The following is a 21,617-nucleotide window of genomic DNA, read 5'->3' as shown; positions in this document are numbered from 1 at the left end:
GTAATTCTTTGGTCAGTTAATAAGAATAATTGATGTAGTTTTATATTTTGTATTTGAATGAATTAAAAGAGCCATTTCATGTCTATCCTTGAATCACTTATGTGTAGAGGTTGATGTAGGATATGGAAAGTAATTAGTAATTAAATACTTTTTGGAGAGAGTAATTTGGACAGTAATCTAATTACACTCCTGAAGATGTAATTAGTAACTAGTAATTAATTACTTTTTTTCTTCTTCAAAAAGCACAGAATATATTGTGCTATGATCATCTTATTCACTTTCTGAATCTGAGCCAAAAGCGCTTTCACATTGGTTTTATAGTAGCACGTCTCTTTGATGCAGTGGTTTTCTGACAGAGATGCTTGCTAAACCCTAACCATAAATTTAACCCTCGCATAAACCTGTTGATATCAGTAGATTTAAAGTAAAACATCATTTGGCTAATATGTGAGGATTTTAAACGAGAGCGCTTCGAATGAGCGTTTCACTACATTTGAGAACATTTTCAACCATTTAAGCTTCATAGTTGAACTTTTTTTTGTTTGTTTTTAAACCGTGCTAATTATATGCAGAACTTTTTTAAACATACATTTACATTTTCATTATTTTTGTGTTTTCTAAGTGATTTCAGGTTTTACTATCCTTGTGGGTAGACTATAGGTTCCCACATAGACCACATAGACAAAACACAGTATGGCATAGTTTGTGTGCAGGGTTAAGAAACGATCGCAGGTCAAATCGACCATTAATCCCTGTCACCTCCAGTAGGAATCACGCCCCTAATCGGTGTCATCTTTGTCAGTCAGCATCACTCAAACGCACGCGGAGGAAACCCCCCTTGCCTCCTGACGTCAGACGGATCGTTTAAAAGGCAACCTTGGAGGAATGATTTGCAACAGAAGGAGCAAAGCGAAGAGGCAACTTACAGCTTGCGCAGCGCTACCCGACGCATCACTCTCCTTTTACTTTTACTCACCAAATCAATACTTTCAAAGATGCTCTCCACGCGTATCCAGTGCGCACTGGCGCTCCTGTCCCTCGCGCTCGCCGTCAGCAGCGTCTCAGCAGCACCGTCAGACACCAAACTCCGGCAACTTCTGCAGAGATCTCTCCTCAACCCGGCTGGAAAACAGGTCATTTACTTTGAATATTTTACGTCATTTTACAGACAACACACATGACTTTAGATCGAGTGTAAATGTTCATTATTCTCTCTGATATACGACAGCAGACAAACACAAGCACTGTCCATGGTGCTGAAATTGACGGACACATCTGCACATGGAAAATTGCTAAGTTATACGATGTATAGAGAACATATGCTATATATGCTGTTTATGATTAATATTTTCTCATGCGAACATTAACCGATGCGTTTATTTTTCGTGGTTTAGAATATTAGGAATGAAAAAAGAAACAAGGCAAAATATATTAAAGATATGTTTTGTATAAAGTGTATTATGTGTAAAATAACAAATAACAAGTGTAGTAGGTCTATGTGTAAAATAACAAACATTTAGGAAAAGTTTATAGCCAAAAACAAGGACATATAGTCAGACGGTAACATTAAGAGCAAAATTGTAAAAGTTGCCAACCTTTGCTTTTTTTACACAATGCTGAAGCAGAACTAAACGAGTGAACTGGATTGTTATTCGCTTATTAGTGCAAATTTCAAATGGTCTTCGCTTTATCGGACGCACCGTGGCAACAAGTGATGGAAAATATCCTAAAGTTGTTGTTTTTTCCCTCCTTCCTCTCTCTTTTGATTTTATTATCAGGATCTCACCAGATACACACTTGCAGACTTGCTCTCAGACCTGGTGCAAGCGGAAAACGAGGCGCTGGAGCCCGAGGATCTGTCTCGCGCCGTGGAGAAAGACGAAGTGCGTTTGGAGCTCGAGCGCGCCGCCGGTCCCATGCTGGCACCCCGCGAGCGCAAAGCCGGATGCAAGAACTTCTTCTGGAAAACTTTCACGTCGTGTTAATTTCTCACACCAAAGCGTCTCCTTTTGACATATTCTTTATTTTCATTTTTTTTAACTCCATTTTTCTTTTCCTTTCCGTATTTCACATATTCCTCATCCTATCCAAACTGTATATAAGAAAATAAAAGCGGTTATATTTGTCGTTTAAAAACGATGATAGCTCTCAATGACTATGTTTTTCGAGGCTATTGATGTGTCATCGGAAAGAATGTTTTATGGATGTGTGCAAATCTGCTTTTAATTGTACTTTAGCAGATATCACTATTTTTAATTGTTTGTTTGAATAAAATCTATGTTTCAGAGCCTATGCATAATTCACTTTTTCCCCCATTAGCTTTAATACACACAGACCATATAACTTTGCTTCATCATCTAGGATTGATGATTAGAGTATAAAAGCCAAATACATGGAGACATGTCCAAAATATATAACAGGGATATGTTTTATTTAGATGTAACCAGTAATTCTCAGTAATTATTTATCTGAACGTGATCCAGTGTTAAATATGACAAGTAGTAGCAGGTGTGAGTCTGGCTTCTTATCAATAAGCTATAATTTATTGTTGACCTGTACTGTGTGGAATCTTTCAGAGCCATTTAAGAGTCAGACAGAGCCAAAGTGAATATGGAAGAAGGAGAGAGACTCTTGGCTGGTGAATCATAGAGGCTCTTAATAACCTTTCGTTTTCTGCATTAAGAGATTCAGTTAAGAAAGCTCTCAAACAATTATGGTTTTGCATGTGTGTGTGTGTGGGGGGGGGGGGGGGGGGCATGTTTTTATGACATATGAGGACACAAATGTGTATAATGACATAGGTATAACACAGGTATTACAAGGAGAGTGTGACTTATGAGGACATTGGCCATGTCCCCACTTTTCAAAATGCTTATAAATCATACAGGATGAGTTTTTTTTAGAAAGTAAAAATGCAGAATGTTTCCTGTGATGGGTAGGTTTAGGGGCAGGGGCAGTGTAAGGGGATAGAAAATACGGTTTATACAGTATAAAAACCATTATGCCTATGGAATGTCCCCATATGTCACAAAAACAAATGTGTGTGTGTGTGTGTGTGTGTGTGTGTGTGTGTGTGTGTGTGTGTGTGTGTGTGTGTGTGTGTGTGTGTGTGTGTGATTGACAGCAGGGACAGGGTAGTTCATCAGGCTGACCAGCCATCAGAAAAGGGCACCACCGTTCTATATTGTGAATGTCATGTTCAGTTTTTTTTTTTTTTTTTCATTTGACACATATGGCCTCTGCTCTTAATGCCCTCATTCTGGGTATGAGCAGTTACATTTAAAACCCGTCATTATCTCTGACATTTACAGAAAAAAGGACATAGGAAGACAGCATGTGCGTTTCACTCTTTGGTTGTTTTACGGTCTTTTCTTGGTCCCCCTGATTTTACACATTTTAAATGTATATATATATACAAGGACAACAATGAAAATATAAGTCCAGAGCAGTGGGGTTTAGTGTATTAGTGTAAATCATATATGCCACAACTTGGTAAAGATTGTACATATACTATTATAAATATGGAGAAACCTATTAACCAATATATGTCTGTATTTTAAACAAATTCATTAAGCACAGGGCAGAAATATGGAAATGTTCCCATAAAGATTGCTCAGGCATATTTTTATACAATAAATTATTAGAAAAGACAAGTTTATTACCTATTTCATATTAACTTTGCATGTCAAGTAAGCCAATATATATATATATATATATATATATATATATATATATATATATATATATATATATATATATATATATATATATATATATATATATATATATATATATACACACACCCCATTCTTTTATTTGGTCCATATCCAGCCACCCATGTATAATGTCTCTTGTTCAAAAGACGTCAGTTCCAAATACAAAAATAGCAAAAAAAATAAAAATAAAAATAAAATCCTTTTAAACGGTTCACATTTTCATGCCACACGTCACAATCTTGACATCTCCCTCTGCGTGATTAGAAAGCCTTCAATGCACTTCAATACGACACTGCAGCATCTCCATTTATTAGAGCTAATTAAAGACGTTAAAAGAAGTCTTAAGAGTCTGTCGCATTTAATTCAATCTACAAGTGCCAATATTGCGTCCTAAAGTGGCTAATTCATAGGGGGGCAGGCGGTGGGGGTTGCGTAAAAAAGGTAGGCAGATTTCCGGTGGCATTGGGTTGTTCTTTCTGCGTGTTTGATATTTCCTGTGGTGGCATTAATAGACTAGTTTAAACAGCCCAGTCACATCTCTCTTCTTAATGACACCACACTTTGACTTTCCGGAAAGAGCGAGGGGGGTAGATGTTGCTGTAAGTGAGTGCGTGCTATTCTTCTGCTGTTTAGGAGTGTGCTTTGATGCGTGTTTCAGGGTATCACCTTATAATTGGGGTGGAAGAGAGATAGAAATGAAAGATACCATGAAACATGAAGAAGATGAAGACAATGAAGAGTAGTGAAACACTGTGCGATAGCTGTAATCACAAGATTGCAAAAAGACGTGGAGCTGATTTACATCTGAAATTCTTCAACACTGCTGGAGCTTATTATATTTAAACAAGAGCAAAGTCAATATCTGTTTAATGGCGTAATATGGCCCTGGTTCTATTAGCCCCCAGCGGTTGAAGCAGTTCTCCAAGAGCTTTAGATTCTCTGGTGTGTAAACAATGTGTCTTCATTATGAAGTTTGTTTTGCTGTAATTGTCTATATTTTGATTTGAAATCACACTGTGTAATGTCTGTAATATGTGCGTGTTATGATTTCATACTTGAGCGATGATGACAACGATTATTTTGAGTAAACAAAAATATTAGCATGTTCATTCATCCATTTTACTGTTTTCCCAAACTCTCTCTCACACCAAACCAGTTCCTTGTTTTGCTTGCTTATCTTTGATTAAGTTGCCATAAAAACAAGATCTCTGCAAAGTGCCGATTATAATTTTCAATAACTGCAAAAATCAATAAAATACGACAAATGATATTTGTTGTTACTTTGGTGGAGTATAACTCACAGATATGCAGAGTGATGTCCAGGCCACACTGAAGATTTGAGAAAAAATAACAAATAAGATAATATTTTTTTATCATTTTGGGGAATATTACATTTTAAGAATATTACAAAAAATCCTTGCTATTAAAGGATTTCACCCATAAACGAAATGTCATCATTTACATAAAAAAAAAAAAAAAGTCCATACAGATGTTTGTTGTTTGTCCTCTCATTGACCTTTGCAGATGATGCACTTTTGGAACCTTAAAGGGATACTTTACCACTTGTTCCTATTAAACGAGAACTATAATGTATGGCAGAATAGCACTTTTGAAAGTACTTCGACTCGGTGCAGCAAAAAGTCCCGTCTGAAAAATCCTGGATGGATGTTTCAGGCGTGACTTTTTACTCCGCCGAGTCGAAGTACTCTCAGAAGTGCTATTCCGCCATACATTATAGTTCTCCTTTATAATCCGCTTAGAAAAGCGCCACATTTTTTTTTTTAATGTCACCATACAAGGTTGTTCAACTATTTGTGTAACTGTATTTAAATAGGGGAAACATGGAGGTGTTTGATTGCTTCTAACTTGATCTCTTTTTGGTTCCATAGTGAATGAACTGGGCGTAGTGGGCTAAGGTAAATGCTATCAGATCATCACCGCGCGTCAGAGAGATTAAGTGCACGCACTGAGACGAGAGAGGGATGTATCAACTCATCTTAGTTAAGGGAATAACATAGTTTAATATGAAAAAGCGGTGAAGTATCCCTTTAATACCTTTTAACATAATTCATTATTTCATCCTCTAAAACCAGCACGTATAGACTTATTTTGAATCATTTTAATGCTGTTCTTTCAAGAGAGGTTAGTTCCCTGAAACATGGGAGGTTAACTTAGTTCCACCTCCAACTTAAAAGCATTCTCCAGGTCTGCTTACATGCACACATCCCAGATAACTTCATTGTGTCTTTTGGGGATTCAAATCCATTGGATCTCTCTCTTGAGAGCCAAAACTGTCAGTATCAGAATAATTGGATGCAGGTGTGAAGATATAATACAGGTATCTGTGCAAGTAACTTTTTTGGGGAGTCACCAGCAGATGAGAGACCCCAAGAGGAAATCATCCGAACTCAGATGTGTGAAATGAGACATATCACTATGCGAATGAGGAGGCCTTGGGTGTGTCGAGTTCTTGTGGAGAAATAAGTACTTGACATAGAATGTCTTACTGGTTTTTCTCCTTGCTTTAATAATGTGAAGCATTGTTTCTCTCTGACACGCCACACACAAATTCAAGTGCAATTAGGAGAATCTAAATCTATGATGGGTTAGTAATGATGTCTACAGAGAGCTAAAAACTCAATCAGAGCCTCAGCATGTGTGCGTGTGTGTGTGTGCATATTTGCATGCGTAGTCTTTGCAAATGCGACCAGGTCTGTCTGCCTGCGTTTTTCTCCATCATTAGCAGCTCTCAGGGGGGCAGTGGCCTGCGGGGTGTATGTGCTGATGACATAGCACCCTTTGCGCTTAGTCCTAATGGCATACTTTCCTCATAACTCATTAAATCTCTCTTCTCTGTGATGGGAGTGTAAATGTATTTCTATAAACTAGCCCTTGAAATCTCTATGATCGTTCATTAACCCTCTGGGGTCTGAGGTGTATTCTGAGTGCCTGGAGTGGTTTTGACATGCCCTGCCATTTGTGCTTATTTCTGTTACTTTAACATTTTCATGTCAAAATCTGATTACACAGTATTCAGCATGCAGCATCTATAAAAAAGTTGGTAGTTTGTAGTCAAATAAAAGAATGGTTAATGCATGGTTTGTAAAAAAAATGAATTTCTAAATCACCGAAATAAGACAATAAACCCTAAACTGAATTTTTTTTCACAATAACACGGATCACATTTTTCAAAATTATGTGAAAAATCATCCTAAACAAGATATATTCTGCAAATAATATATTGGAGTCACATAAACCAATATATTGAGTTAAAATGTGTAAGACATGTTTTGAGAAAGAAAGCCTGTAGGTATGAATCATCATGAATATTGATGTGTTTCATACCTGGTGTCACCGGCAGTTGCAGGGTAAGTCGAAATAGGATCGATTTTCAGCAGTTTTTAAGGCTTTATTTAAATAATAAACTCAGGATAACAAGAACATGAAACAGAAATGTCCAAACGCAACAGAAACAGACAACTGAACTGAACCAGAGGCAGGGCTTAAATACACAAGGGCTAATCAAAGAAATGACACACAGGGTTCGTTCTTTGTACATCACTAACTCAATTAGCTGGATTTGATTGTTGACGATGTGGCTTGATCTCGGATTGTTTGGTTCTTCGACGCTCATCCTGGACTTGCTGTCATGGCAACAGATCCGCAAGCTTAAACCTGCTCGGGAGCATGCTTATTTCATCTAAACAGGATTAGATTGCATCTTGAGGTGATACTTAAAATCTGTCCCAGCCACTGCTACTTTATTTCAAGAATTCAGTGAATTCAGAAAACAGCAGCCACAAATACTCACAAACACATTCCAGTGCTAGAGCGACTCTTCTGTAACTCTACTAATCAACTAGAGATGCTTAATTTGTCTTACATACAACAACTCAAGGTGCAAGAAAAGTCGCTATCTGCCGCCATCACTGCTGATATTTCGGGTGCGTCTCAATAGCTCCCTAGTTCAGTAGTTGGGGCACTGATCAGGGAATCAGCCCATTGAATATGTCCTGATCAGTGCCCCGACTACTGAACTAGGGAGCTATTGAGACACATGCAATGACAGTGTAAACAAGCCACCTCTTCTTCGGCTTTTGCCTTGAGACTGGGGGTTATAATCAACATGTCTGGGGGCACTGCTCACTAGCGGCCTGCATGTGTAATTGCACATTGACGCGGACAACAATGCAGAAGTATAAATGAAAACCAACCTGCGCCGTAGAGGATACGCTCAGAGCTGGACAAAGTACACAATTTCATTACTTGAGTAAAAGTAAAAGTACTGCAGGTCAAATATTACTTTATAACAAGTGAAAGTTGTAAAAACAGATTTTTACTCAAGTAAAAGTACAGAAGTATTTGTTTTCAAAAGTACTTAAGTATCAAAAGTACATTGCTTTTTTTTATTTCAAAGCATTATTTTATTATCGTTGTATAAACACACATTATGCCATCATGGTTTAAGCCAGTCAGTGATGCTCCATCCAACATACTAGCATACGACTAACTTAAACTCATTTAAATACTTGTATAAAAGTTCCAAAGCTCTTTACAAAGCTACTGTCACTTTAAGACCGAATGCACGGATCCAGTACACTGATACACATCTGATATTCTCCCAACTGTTTACCTTTACTTAAGACATAATCAACTTTCTTTATGTGAATACTCGACAAAATCAACATTTTGACATCCATCTTTCTCCATTTTGCTATAAACTATAAATCAGTGTTCAAAAAATGCTGGGAAATCATTGAACTTCACATGATCTTACAAGAGTGATTCCTGAAAGGCTTTCTGCAAAAACCCAAACACCTTTTAAAGAAGAAAAAATCATCCACTGACTTTCAAAGCTGCGACAGAAACAACTTTCGACTTTGAGGACCTAGATGGAAATGTAGTGGAGTATGTGAATACTCGATTTTGTCGAGTATTCACATAAAGAAAGTTGATTATGTCTTAAGTAAAGGTAAACAGTTGGGAGAATATCAGATGTGTATCAGTGTACTGGATCCGTGCATTCGGTCTTAAAGTGACAGTAGCTTTGTAAAGAGCTTTGGAACTTTTATACAAGTATTTAAATTAGTTTAAGTTGAAGTAGTGAAGTTAAAGTCATGAGTTTCCATGAAAAATAATATTCAAGTAAAGTACAGATACTCAAAAAGTGTACTTAAGTACAGTACTCAAGTAAATGTACTTAGTTACTGTCCACCTCTGGATGCGGTGTAGGTCAAACGCAGAAGTATAAATCAGCCTTAAGCCACCACTGATATTGGCTAGTTTCTCTACCTCTAAATCCTCATCCTCAAAACTACCTCTGCCCCCCCCCCCCCCCAGACATCAGATTCCCTCTCTCCAGACTTGTCCTTCCTTTTTAAACTCGGTGCACGTCCTAAACTGTTCCAGCTGGTACTATGGCTGCCCCAATTATTGCCTGAGCCATGGATTGGCACGGAGCTCTTCCTGGGCTAGTCAGGGATTTCTGAACAAAAGCATTTGTATCTATCAAGATCCCACTGCCCCACCTGGACCTGGTCAAAGCAAAGACTGACTCCGGGCCAAGAGTGCTCTTTGGAGTGGGCATGGGTGTGGCAGCAGTGCGCATGATTACAGAACGGGGGTGCCACGAGGATCCACATGCCCATTTGCTGACGTCATCAGAATGAACATATTCAAAACTGTATCCCCCATCTTCTCCTCCTTTTCAAGGTTTTCAGATCGCTTCTCTTCATCCGCATCTGACCTGTTAGTATCTCCCTCTCCCTCCACTAAGATGGCCACAAGCAGGTTATTAAGAACATTATTTCCAAATGTCATCAGAGACACAAAGAGACAAAAAGTGGAGAGGTGGAAGCCATTCCATTATCCCTTAAACTCTCACCCCTAGATGGATCCAATGAAAAACAAAAAATCTTCAATTTCTTATTATTGAACATATAAAAAAATTACCTCAGACTGTTTTTATGTCAAAATCTTTATTTTTAACTAAAATAAATAATACTCTATAATACGGTTGAGATGTCAGTTTATGGTAAATCTTGCTTTACATTTACAGTAGTTTATGAGTTTTTGAATAATAAACATACCTGTAACAATGTTAGTACAGTACACATTTATTGTACCATATATACATCGATCAGGCATAACATTAGTGTTGGTCCCCATTTTGATGCCAAAAAACCCTCAATTCAGGATTTTTTTATTTTTATTTTTTGAAGGCATAGACATCTAGTCGAGGCATTGTATCTGGTATCAAATGTTAGCAGGAGATCCTTTACGTTGTGAGGTTGCACGTCTATGGATCGGACTTGTTTGTTCAGCACATCCCACAAATACTCGATTGGATTGAGATCTGGGGAATTTGGAAACCAAAGTCAACACCTCAAACTCGTTGTTGTATTCCTCAAACTATTCCTGAAACATCTTTGCTTTGTGGCAGGGCGCATTATCTGGAAGGGTGTACATGGTCTGCAACAATGCTTAGGTAGGTGGTACGTGTCAAAGTAACATCCCCATGATTGCAGGACCCAAGGTTTCCCAGCAGAACATTGCCCAAAACATCACACTGCATCCGTCATCTTGCCTTCTTCTCATAGTGCATGTTAGTGCCATGTGTTCCCCATGTAAGCGATGCACAAACACCCGGCCATCCATGTGATGTAAAAGAAAATGTGTTTCATCAGACCAGGCCACCTTCTTTAACTGCTCCGTGGTCCAGTTCTGATGCTCACGTGCCCACTGTTGGTACTTTAGGCGGTGGACAGGGGTCAGCATATAGACACCCTGACTGATCTGCAGCTATGCAGCCCCATACTCAACAAACTGAGATGCACTTTGTATTCTGACACATTTCTATCAGAACAAGTATTAACTTATTGAGTAATTTGAGCTACAGTAGCTTGTCTGTTTGATTGGACCACACGAGTCAGCCTTTATTCTCTGCGTGCATCAATGAGCCTTGGCTGCTCATTACCCTGTTGCTGGTTCACCACTGTTCATTCCTTGGACCACTTTTGATAGACACTGACCACTGCAGACACTCCACAAGAGCTGCAGTTTTGGAGATGCTCTGACCTAATCTTCTAGCCCAGCGTTTCTCAACCCTGGGGTGCCATCTGACGTGAGCAGGCGTGCCGTGTAAAAGGTGCCGGCACGCACTTGCACCGTGGTTCATCTCACATCTGATGACGCTGATCTTTAATATGGGTTGTAACCAAGCGGCAACCTCCCACGATCTCTCTTGAAGCCAATACGGAAGTAATGTAAACTGCAATTCCTCAACTGGCCACTAGGGTGGCTCCAGAAGGGAGCAGAATCTCATTGAGCCCCATGTTAAAATTCTCAACTTTAAAGCAGAAAAAAACATGTTTACAGCCTGGTACAAATTGTGGTTTTGGCTTATAAGGCTAATTTTGATCTTCATGACAACTGTGAGGGGGGTGAATTTTTTTATAACTCATTCGTTTACGTTATATAAAGCCTTAAAGTTCTGCATAATTAAGGGGGTAGTTACAGGTGGATAGCCATTTATCCGCCGTCTATAGTTATTGCGTCACCTCAGCTCCGCGCACATCCCGCCTTTTTGCCCATTTTCTGCTATCCGGGAGTGACACGCGTCGACTCGCTCACAAGATGGCAACGCCCAGCTCGACCCTACTTTAAGCTTCAGAACGGCTTATCGGAATCCTACGGGTGACGTCACGGACACTACGTCCATATTTTTTTACAGTCTATGGTTGTAACTTGAAAATAATGCTTTATGTATATTTCAGTCGATGGACATACATGCTGGCTCCTCAGTGATACACTACAACATCGATAATAAAAGAAAAAAGTTTCTCTTTGTAAACTGTGTTCAATGCATGCGAGTGCTGCCATATGACCCGTCATTTTCACTGTCAACATCACCCATCACCCGGGTATATTCGCCAGAAGACATGAATGAGAACTTGTGCATGCTGTGAGAAGATTTGTCTCTGTGAACTCATCGAAAGCACGCACACATCTCACAGGGCGCAAATATTGACTTCTCTTTCAAGTCTTGTGCTTGAACAGACAAACTCACACAAAAAGTATGTCAACATGTCCATCTTGATAAGTATCCTAGCTGACAGTCTGTATATGGGTTAAGGGAACTTTATACAGTCGATAAGACAGTGTATATCCTTGCATTAGGTCTTAAAGGGGCAGCCTTTACTGCTGTCTGTAGTATAGGAAAAGATAAGAAAAGATAAAGAAAAATCACCCACTGCTCGATTGAATAGCTTTTGTAAGTTTAATAAGGATTAATCTTTCATTTAAACAGTTAAATATGCAGTTATTTTACATTTGATTACTTTATTTAATTTCTCTACCTAAAAAACGTACTCGGTTACTTTCGTAACATCGGTTCCCTGAGAGAGGGAACGAGTATTGCATATGGGAAAAGCTCCTTTTCTCGAGAATATGAAGCAAAACTTTATTATATAAAGGTATCTATGTAAAGCGCAGTGTCGCTGCATGGCAATAGCACGGCACGAGGAGCACTCTGATTGGCCAGGATGCGGCAGCTGCAGAAACCTATGGAGAGGCGGCTGAGGAAAGCGAGCCAATGGGGCGCTCTAGAGAGACCGCAGAAAAAGGGACTTAAATTAGCATACTGGAGGCTATATAGGACCCTGTTTCGCCATAGGTATCAGGTTTTAAAAATCGACTGAAGCGACACCTGAGAAGCACAAGCACGGTGCAGAACGCAATACTCGTTCCCTCTCTCAGGGAACTGAGGTTACGAAAGTAACCGAGTACAAGAGGTCTCTCATATTGCATATGGGAACACAATGTAAAACGCCATGCGTGCTGAGTGACCCAAAATCCCCAACTGAATGAGGGGAAGTCAAAAAACCTCTAGAGAGACCAACACAGGCGGGCTTCATAAGGGGAATGAAAAGAACCGGAAGAACATAGTCGGATCTATGGCAAAGTGTAATGGTGCTTATGAACGATTGTGTATAAGCGGAACGCAATATAAGCAATCGTGTTGCCAGGGCGGCAGATAGAGCCATAGACGGAAAAAAGCACTGCTTGTAAAGCTGGGACCTCCAAATTGTAGAATCTGATAAAAGTGGGTGGAGAGGCCCAGCTTGCCGCCGCACAGATATCTTCCATGGAAGTGCCACATGACCAAGCCCAAGACGAGACCATGCCTTTAGTGGAGTGGGCTTTAATGCCTGTAGGACAGGTTAGGTTCTTAGACCTATATGCTAGTGGGATTGCATCCACTATCCAGTGTGAGAGTCTTTGTTTCATGACAGCACAACCTTTAGTGCGGCCACCGAAGCAATGAAGAGCTGATTCGACTGCCTGAAGAGCGGTCTAGATACAAGCTCAATGCTCTGACTGAGCAGAATAGGTTAGCGTCTTATTCTCTTTGAGACGCGGGTAAAGGAAGCCGCGTAATGACCTGCATACTGAAAGGGGTTAATAGCACTTTGGGTATATAGCCATGTCTCGGTTTGAGAACAACCTTGAAGTTGTTGGACCCGAACTCAAGACAGGAAGGGCTCACAGAGAGTGTTTTTAAGCCACCCACTCGCTTATCCGAGGCCAAAGCCAGCAGAAGAGCGGTTTTGAGTGATAAGTGCTTTAAGCTCATGGTCTGAAGTGGTTAGGAAGGGGGACCCTTCATGGCTTCTAAAACCATAAACCATGGCGAGATCCCAAATAGGGACTGAGGAAGGGCGAGGCGTGTGATTCCATTGTACCCTCATGTGACCATGTCATGTGCTTCCCTATGCTGCACCCCAATTCGCCTACTTATACTACGTCCTAAAAGTATGTACTCTTTTTGTGAAAAAAGTATATACTTTTGAGTGTGTAGCAGAAAAGTATGCAAGCTTCGGGACATACTACTTCGCCATCTTTAACGGACTCTGTCGCTTAGTTACGAGCATCCCGTCACTGTTTAAATGCCCTGTCAATCATCGTCAGATTCGTCACAGTTCAAATCCTCCACATTCAGTTTAATTTCCTACCGTATCTGTGAGAAATGTAACCGCTCGTTGATCTGCCATGTGTGGGTCTTTAATGCAGAGATTCTCCTCATGTGTTTGCAGTTGAAATATAATGATGCATTTAAAAGTTAATGGCCAAACGTGTCATTACTATGTAATTACTATGTAATGTGGACAATACTGAATAAATATATTTTAGTCAGGTTAAATATTGATAGTTGGTCACTCAAACGTCAATCCCCTTTATCTAAACTTCTCTACTTAACCGTCAAACTCGCAATGGGTTGTGGGTAATATCAGCCGTTAGAGTGCACATCGATCCGCACTTCAAATTCGGACCGGAAATAGTAAACCATCCATGTATACTATTTAGTATGGATAGTATGCGAATTGGGACGCAGGGCTATTCTCTTGTGGCATGTTGTCATTGCTTCATTGTCTTTGTTGTTCACAGGTGTTTCTTGTTAGTCATCAGTCTCTGTGTATTTAAGCCCTAATGTTTGTCATGGGTCTTTTGTCTAGTATTGTTCCCTGTACCTCTGTTCAAGTCTAGTCCTTGTTTGTTTTTGCACACAAATAAACTGCACTTGGGTTCATTTGCAAGCTTGCTTCCAGTGGATATCTTTACAGCTTGTTGCTGCTGCTAATAAGCTTAGTAATTCACTCTAAGCACTCTAATGGGTCCTGCACACTGTGTGTTTTTTTCAAATCCTTTGCGAATGTCCCTTGTCAGACTGTACGAACATGATCCCTGATGTAAGCCATGTCACACTGTAAGATCTCAGTTGGCATTAATGTCAGACTGCACGATAGTGAAGGCGAGCTAAAAACGGACGAGTTAGCTTCACGTCGGGCGGTTTTTCGCCTCTACGCCGTGCATTAAAATCCTTTAATGCATGGCTAGCCATGGATTATCCCTTACTTATCAAATCTTTTTGCCTTTTTAAGGCAAATAAAAAAATGCTTTGCCTTTTCAAAGCATCCCGCAAACTCACATTGGATTTGTCTGGCACCAAAGTGTGGCAGGTGACATCTAATGAGTAAAGTTATGAATTGAGGGGGTGTGGTTAGCGCGGTATAAAGGTCAGTGGTAGGAATGAGAACAGTAGGTGCGTTTGTTTCTGGCCGGCAGGAAATGATCGACACTCCTACTGTTTGATTGCGAGCGGTTCGCATTTGTGTTCCCTTGGATCGCGGAGATAGGTATGAGTTTATGTGAACTCCTAAACATGTTTTAATATATATTGTTTGTTGTAGGAAGAAGAAGAATAAATGTGTTTTAATGTGTGCATTTCAGCTCTACGGAGCCTATGATTCATATGCGAGGGATTATTGTGTGTCGTCTTTTGGACCTTTTGACATAGGTAGAAGTTGTGTGATGCACTAAAACATTTTAATAAGTGGTTTTTGATATAAATAATAAAGGTATTTTATTGTGTTTCAGCTTTTTTTGAGCCTATATGTTGCTCCTGTTGTTATCTGAGTTTGTTTGGTTTTTGTTTTTTTCTTTTTTTTTCTAGTCCGCTCTGGTAATTGAGCCGAGTGAGAGGGGAATGGCTCTTTGGACGGACAATTTTTTTTCCTTTCTGTTTTCTTGTTGTTTTGTTTGTTTTCCCCACTTGATATATGTACGTTCCAGGATGCTATATGCTTGGTGTTTAAGCAGAATTGGGTTATTTTTGCATGAAACACATTTTTGATGAATTGTGTGTTTTTATTGTGTGTTCAGCTACAAGGTGGAGAGAGGGGGGCAAGTGAAGTTTATTCAACAAACTGAGAAGGTACCAAAGTTTTCAGGGAATTTGGATAAGTCAGATTCTTTCACTATAGAAGAATGGATTGAATTGGTGGAGATCCATATTCAAACAAAACCTACTGAGAAAGAAAAAGCCTTGTGGATATATAATCATTTTGAGGGTGCTGCCCAAATAGAGGTGAAAAGAGTGTGTAGATGGTATATTTAGAGTGTTAAGAGAAATCTATGGGTGCTCACATTCTTATATTTCCCTGCAACGTCATTTTTTTAATCGTAAACAACAAGACGGGGAGTCTCTGTTGGATTATTCCCATGCTTTGATGACTTTAATGGATCAAATTGTAAAGTCAAATGATTTGGCTCACGTTAAATCCCAAAGAGATCTCCTTGACCAGTTTTGTGATGGTGTTAGAGATCACAATCTGAGAGTAAGATTGAGAGACCAAGTGCGTTCACATCCTAACTGGACAATTCGTGATGTACGAAAAGAAGCTGTTCAATGGATGGCACAATGTGAAAGACAGTCTTTTAAACAAAAACAAAAAGACACTTTACACTTCTCTAATGAGGCCCAAGTTAAGGTGCAGCAGAGTGAGCCTAAAAGTGTTAATCAATCAGAGTATTTCGAACATAGAGCTCTTATTGAAGAACAACAGAGTCAATTGGACTCATTGATGAAGGCTTTGGACCCTTTGAATACTGGAGCAAATGTTCCTGCATCACTTTTGACATTTAGAAGTTAAAATAAAGCAGAAAGTGAGTTGAGATGTTTTCACCGTGATCAGCTGGGACATATTGTCTAGCTCCTCCAGACCTGCACATCCAGAAAAGGAGACCATAACTCAGTCGGAAAACTAGAACCCGCCAGTGTGCAGAGCCACACACTGGTAGGGGTACCATCAGGCTCTAATGCAGATATGGTATCTACATTGGTGAGTAATTGTCCAGTGATGGAAGTAAAGTTTGGGGGTGTAGTGATTTTGTCACTGTTGGATACAGGTTCAATGGTTACTACCATAACTGAGAGTTGTTATAATAAATATTTTGCTCACCTCGAAAATGTTTCATTGCATGAGTTCTCATGGTTAGATCTTAGAGCAGGAAATTGCCTAGAATTGCCATATCTGGGCTATCTAGAGCTGGATATTACAGTTTTTGGTTATTGTATGCCATCTATGGGCGTCTTGGTAGTGAGAGATCCCAAGGATCCCCAAATGCAGTTTAAAAAGCTTAAAACTCCTGGAGTATTAGGTATGAATGTTATTAAAGGGTTTTATCAAGAGTTGTTCCAACAGCATGTACCCAGTCTGGTATTCCTTCTGTGCAGGAGTCAGCTCCAGGATGGAGACAAGCTTTGATGCATTGCCAGGTTGAGGAAGCTGTATTGAATTCACTGGAAGCCTATAAAGTAAAAGTACATGGTGGAGTTCCAGAATGTGTGTCTGCAGGTGCTTTAACATTTGTTCCTGTTACTTGTCCTAATGTTTCCTCACAAGAACAAATTCAATTTCTAGTGGAACCACTGGAGTTTGAAGAGGGTAAACTGCCAGAGGGGTTGTTGGTATCTCCGGCTTTTATCTCGTCTGAGAAGGGAGTTGCTTATGTACCTGTGACCAATGTCAGTTATTCTGATGTGTGGTTAATTTCACGTAGGGTTATAGCAACTGTCTGTGTGGCTAAGGTAGTTGCTGAACAAAACCTTCAGGTGGAGTCTTCTGTGAGGTTGGGTGGCAGTGAACACATGGCTCATGTTACTTCTCAGCAAGTTGAGCATGTGGGGAAAAGAGGGTATTACTTTCCATCTTTTGAGGGTTTAGATGAGGGGGAACAAGTGAAGGCTAATGCTTTATTAATGAAATATCGCTCTTTGTTTGCTAAGACTGATATAGATGTTGGGTGTACTAATTTAATAACCCATGAGATCCATCTTTTAGATTAAACGCCAGTCCGCCAGTCCGCCAGCCCTATCGACGAATCCCCCCTTCACAATACGAGTTGGTTAGGGCTCATATTAAACAACTGTTGGACGGCCAAATTATTAGGGAAAGTAGTAGCCCTTATTCATCCCCAATCATCTTAGTACAGAAAAAGGGCGGGGGACTTCGAATGTGTGTGGATTATAGGCAATTCAATTCAAAAACTAGGAAAGATGCTTTTCCATTGCCTCAGATTGAAGAGTCCCTAGATGGTCTTGCTGGGGCAAAATGGTTTTCGACACTTCACTTGGCCAGTGGTTATAGTCAGGTAGAGTTTGCTGAAAAGGATAGGGATAAGACAGCTTTTTGCACCCCATTTGGCCTATTTGAATTTAATAGGATGCCATTTGAGTTGTGCAATGCTCCTAGTACTTTTCAGCGCCTCATGGAGCGCATGTTTGGGGACTGTCGGTATCAATCAGTTTTGTTGGACTTGGATGATTTAATTGTCTTTTCTTCTTCTGTTCAACAGCATTTAGAACGGTTGGAGGAGGTGTTTTCCAGTCTCGAAAAACAGAGGTTGAATTGTCTAAGTGTCATTTTTTTTAGACTCAGGTTAGGTACCTTGGTCATGTTGTCTCGACGGAAGGGGTTGCTACAAACCCAGATAAGGTGGCAGCAGTACAAGATTAGAGAACACCAAGTTATTTGGCAGAATTAAGATCTTTAATTGGGTTCTCCAGTTATTATCGTAGGTTTATTGCTGGTTTTGCACAAATGGCAGTGTCACTGCATCGTATAGTAGCACAGTTAAATGTAGCTGGAAAAAGAGGAAAGACTCCAAGGAGGCCTCTCGCCGCACATTGGAATGTAGAGTGTGGTGATTCCTTCTTTCAGTTGAAACAAGCTTTGATTTCGGCACCAGTTTTAGCTTATGCTGATTTCCAGAAGCCGTTTATCTTAGAGATAGATGCCAGTCACTCAGGTCTTGAAGCAGTACTGTCACAAGAGCATGAGGGCAAGATACGAACAGTTGCTTTTGCTAGTAGGGAGCTTAGGCCATCTGAGAAAAACATGTAGAACTATAGCTCTATGAAGCTGGAGTTTCTTGCCCTTAAGTGGGCAGTCTCTGAAAAGTTTGGGGAATACTTGTTTGGTACATCTTGTAATGTGTATACTGACAACAACCCATTGCGATATCTGGATACAGCCAAACTTGGCGCAGTGGAGCAGAGGTGGGCGGCCCAGTTGGCTGCATTTAATTTGACTTTGAAGTACCGCCCAGGGTCTCATAATGGGAACGCTGATGCATTGTCCCGTCAGTATATGGAGCCACAGTTGGCTGAAGCCTCCAAGGGATGAAGTACTGTGGGGAGCATTCCTTTGTCTGTTCAGTCTGATATTGTTGCCTTTCCAGGTTGTTCAGAGGTTGACCTTGCCTTGTTGCAGAAACAGGATCCAGTGATTGGGCTTTTTTTTGGTTCACTGGAAGGGAGGTACATTCCGGGCCCAAAGGAGCGAGCTAAGTTTGGGGCAGTCACGAAGAAGCTTGTTCGACAGTGGGATCGGCTTAAGGAGAAGGATGCTGCACTGTATTGTTGTATTTATGCTCCAGATGGAGGTAAGGAGATTTTCGGTTAGTTCTGCCTCAGTGTTTGCAGCAGAATGTGCTTTCCAATCTTCATGATAACCAAGGACATCAAGGCGTTGAATGTACTTTATATTTGGTACAATCACGTTGTTATTGGCCATGTATGGCAAAAGATATAGAGAAGTGGTGTCATGAGTGTGGAAGGTGCATTCTGGCTAAGGCTGTACAACCAAAGGTTAGGCCCTTTCTGGGTAGTATTCAGGCCAGTCGTCCACATGAGATAGTAGCAATAGATTTTACTGTGTTGGAGCCAGCTTCGGATGGTAGAGAAAATGTCTTGGATGTTTTTTCTAAATACACCGAAGCTATTCCCACAAAGGACCAGTGAAAAATTGTGTGTTTGTTTTCACAGAGTTTATTTTCTGTATTATGAATTTATTTAATGGGTTTCTTGTGTGATTTATGATGGTTTGATGCCCAACTCTTGCTTGGTTAACTTGTCTCTAGAGCATCCTGCGTAATCTATATCTATATAACTGCTCTGTGAAGCCACCAATAAATCTTGGGGATTTTTGTATTTAAATGAACCTGTGTTGATATTTATTTCAAGGGGGGCGTTGTTACAAAAGATTCCCCACTACTGAACAGTACAGGAAACGCTGGTTTAAATAGTCTACTGTGATGTTGAAAATCATCACAACTCAGTAATATCTGCTAAAAGTATGGTGATTGATGCTGTTATAATGACATAAATCAGCTTTTCTTTCATATCTGCTCTCTACAATATCACTGGCCTGCCAGTATTTCCTCAGCACATCAAAAATTGGTTCAAATGAAACGTGTCCATTAGCTGTATTTACATATCATTTGCATATCCATTATCACAGCTGACTTGAAAAGCATTGTGGGTAATAGACAGCAGCAGTGCCAGGCTGGCGGTCCTCAATTCCACACAGTATGTGTTTAACTGATAAAGAGAGAGGAGGAATGGCTTTTTGTGTGTGCTTAAAGGGTTAGTTCACCCAAAAATTAAGATTAGTCCATGATTTCCTCAGCCTAATGTCATCCTAGGTGTATATGACAATCTTCTCAAAGAAGAGAAATACAATCAGAGTTATATTAAAACAAATTCTGCACTTTTATGGATTTCAGAAAAGGACACTGTAACTCTGATTGTGTTAGTCTGAAAGAAGAACGTCATATACTAGGGCTGCACGATTTGGGGAAAATATATAATTGCGATTATTGTGGTTAAAATTGCGATTGCTATTTAAAATGCGTTTTTTTGTTTCTGTTTACACAAATGAAAAGTGTGTTTACATATTAATATAACTGATTATTATGACTGAAAATAAGAAATATTACTATTTCAATAACATTTTCATAATTACAAATTAAAAATAGAGTATGTCAGACTAAATATAATAAAACTAATTAGTATTAGTATTATTTTAATATTTTACAGAAAACTTATTTTACAAAAAAAAAGAAAATGCTGGGTTACCTATTAATATGCAGACAGCCTATGACTAAAAACACTAGAAAGGTCTAAGCCTAAGGAGTTATTGTACAGTGAAGAAAAACATGTCCTATAAATGTATTTTTTTTTAAAGTGTATTAATTGTTTTAATTTATTAAGTGTTATTTTTCTTCTTATTTATTACCCAAATGTTTAATTCATACTGAAAGCCAGATGGCGCCCTCAAGCGGAAAAGCTACATTTGCCTCACAGAAGTAATGACGTTAATTTTCAGGAAATCCCTTATGTGAAGCTAATGCTGTAAACAGAAGATAGAATTTCTGTTCCTCTCAATTCTGATTTCGTTTCAACTCCTACGTTGGCCGATTTAGTCCAAGATTAACATGGCAATCCCCCTCTTCACATTCGACATGGTGCCATCGAGTGTTAAAACGCGAAAGGTGAAGCTTGAATTTTACGGGTATGTCCCTCTTTGGCTAATGTACTTTCAAGATGGAGGAGGAACATGGCGACCGGCATTCGAACCCCTCACCCGTATGTATTTTCAATGGCATATTATAACATTACGAGAATACTTGATTACTTGAAAGAAGTAAATATACATTAATGAGCACATATATTTTTGAAAGAACTAAGTGTTTTTAGCTAAGAATAAACTAAAAAAGTGACACAGTGTAGCTTTAAACATGACGACAGTAATCATGACTGCAGAAAAATATGGTGTATTTGAGTTCTTCAAGCCGTCTAGAGTATTTTCATAAAAAATAAAGTATAATGCAGTGCTGATTAACATAGACTTCATCACTGTATAGAATACTATAAAATAATTTGTCGTCTGCCTCACTCTGTGATGAGAAGCCAAATCAGCTCACAAACACTCGACTGACGATATGAAGTGAGGTAAAACATGTTATTAAACGTTGTCTTTTTGTGAACAGGTTTATGAACGCTTCACTAGTTTGTGAAGATCTTTGACTTCTGTTCCTTTTTTAAACACGCGTTATAAGCGACTCAAACTCGCAGTCTTTCAGACGGAGCAGCGAGCTGCTCCTGATCACAGAGCCGCTCTTCGCTAACACACTGGGCATTTATTTATTTAATTCAAATCGCAGCCTTAAGCTTTCATAATCGCACATTACCCAAATCATGATTGCGGTTAGAGTACA

At 39.5% G+C, this 21,617-nt stretch overlaps 1 protein-coding gene across 1 annotated transcript; it reads left to right on the top strand.

Annotated features, from left to right (window-relative positions):
- Positions 1 to 900: 900 nt before the first annotated feature.
- sst1.1 (somatostatin 1, tandem duplicate 1) lies at positions 901 to 2,287 on the top strand. The gene is made up of 2 exons (XM_067451654.1): positions 901 to 1,133; positions 1,779 to 2,287. The coding sequence occupies exons 1-2, from the start codon at positions 996 to 998 to the stop codon at positions 1,983 to 1,985; spliced, it is 345 nt and encodes a 114-aa protein (XP_067307755.1). The 5' UTR covers positions 901 to 995; the 3' UTR covers positions 1,986 to 2,287.
- The last annotated feature ends 19,330 nt before the right edge of the window (positions 2,288 to 21,617 follow it).

This window comes from Pseudorasbora parva, chromosome 8 (assembly GCF_024679245.1).
Source record: "Pseudorasbora parva isolate DD20220531a chromosome 8, ASM2467924v1, whole genome shotgun sequence".
Lineage (NCBI taxonomy): Eukaryota > Metazoa > Chordata > Actinopteri > Cypriniformes > Gobionidae > Pseudorasbora > Pseudorasbora parva.
Note: the sequence above shows the minus strand (reverse complement) of the source record. Positions and strands in the feature narration are given on the sequence as shown.

Excerpts from the sequence above, each read along its gene's own strand:
- sst1.1 (XM_067451654.1), top strand. The coding sequence starts at position 996 with ATGCTCTCCACGCGTATCCAGTGCGCACTGGCGCTCCTGTCCCTCGCG. Across the intron at positions 1,134-1,778 it reads TCAACCCGGCTGGAAAACAG|GATCTCACCAGATACACACT; the intron begins GTCATTTACTTT and ends TTTTATTATCAG.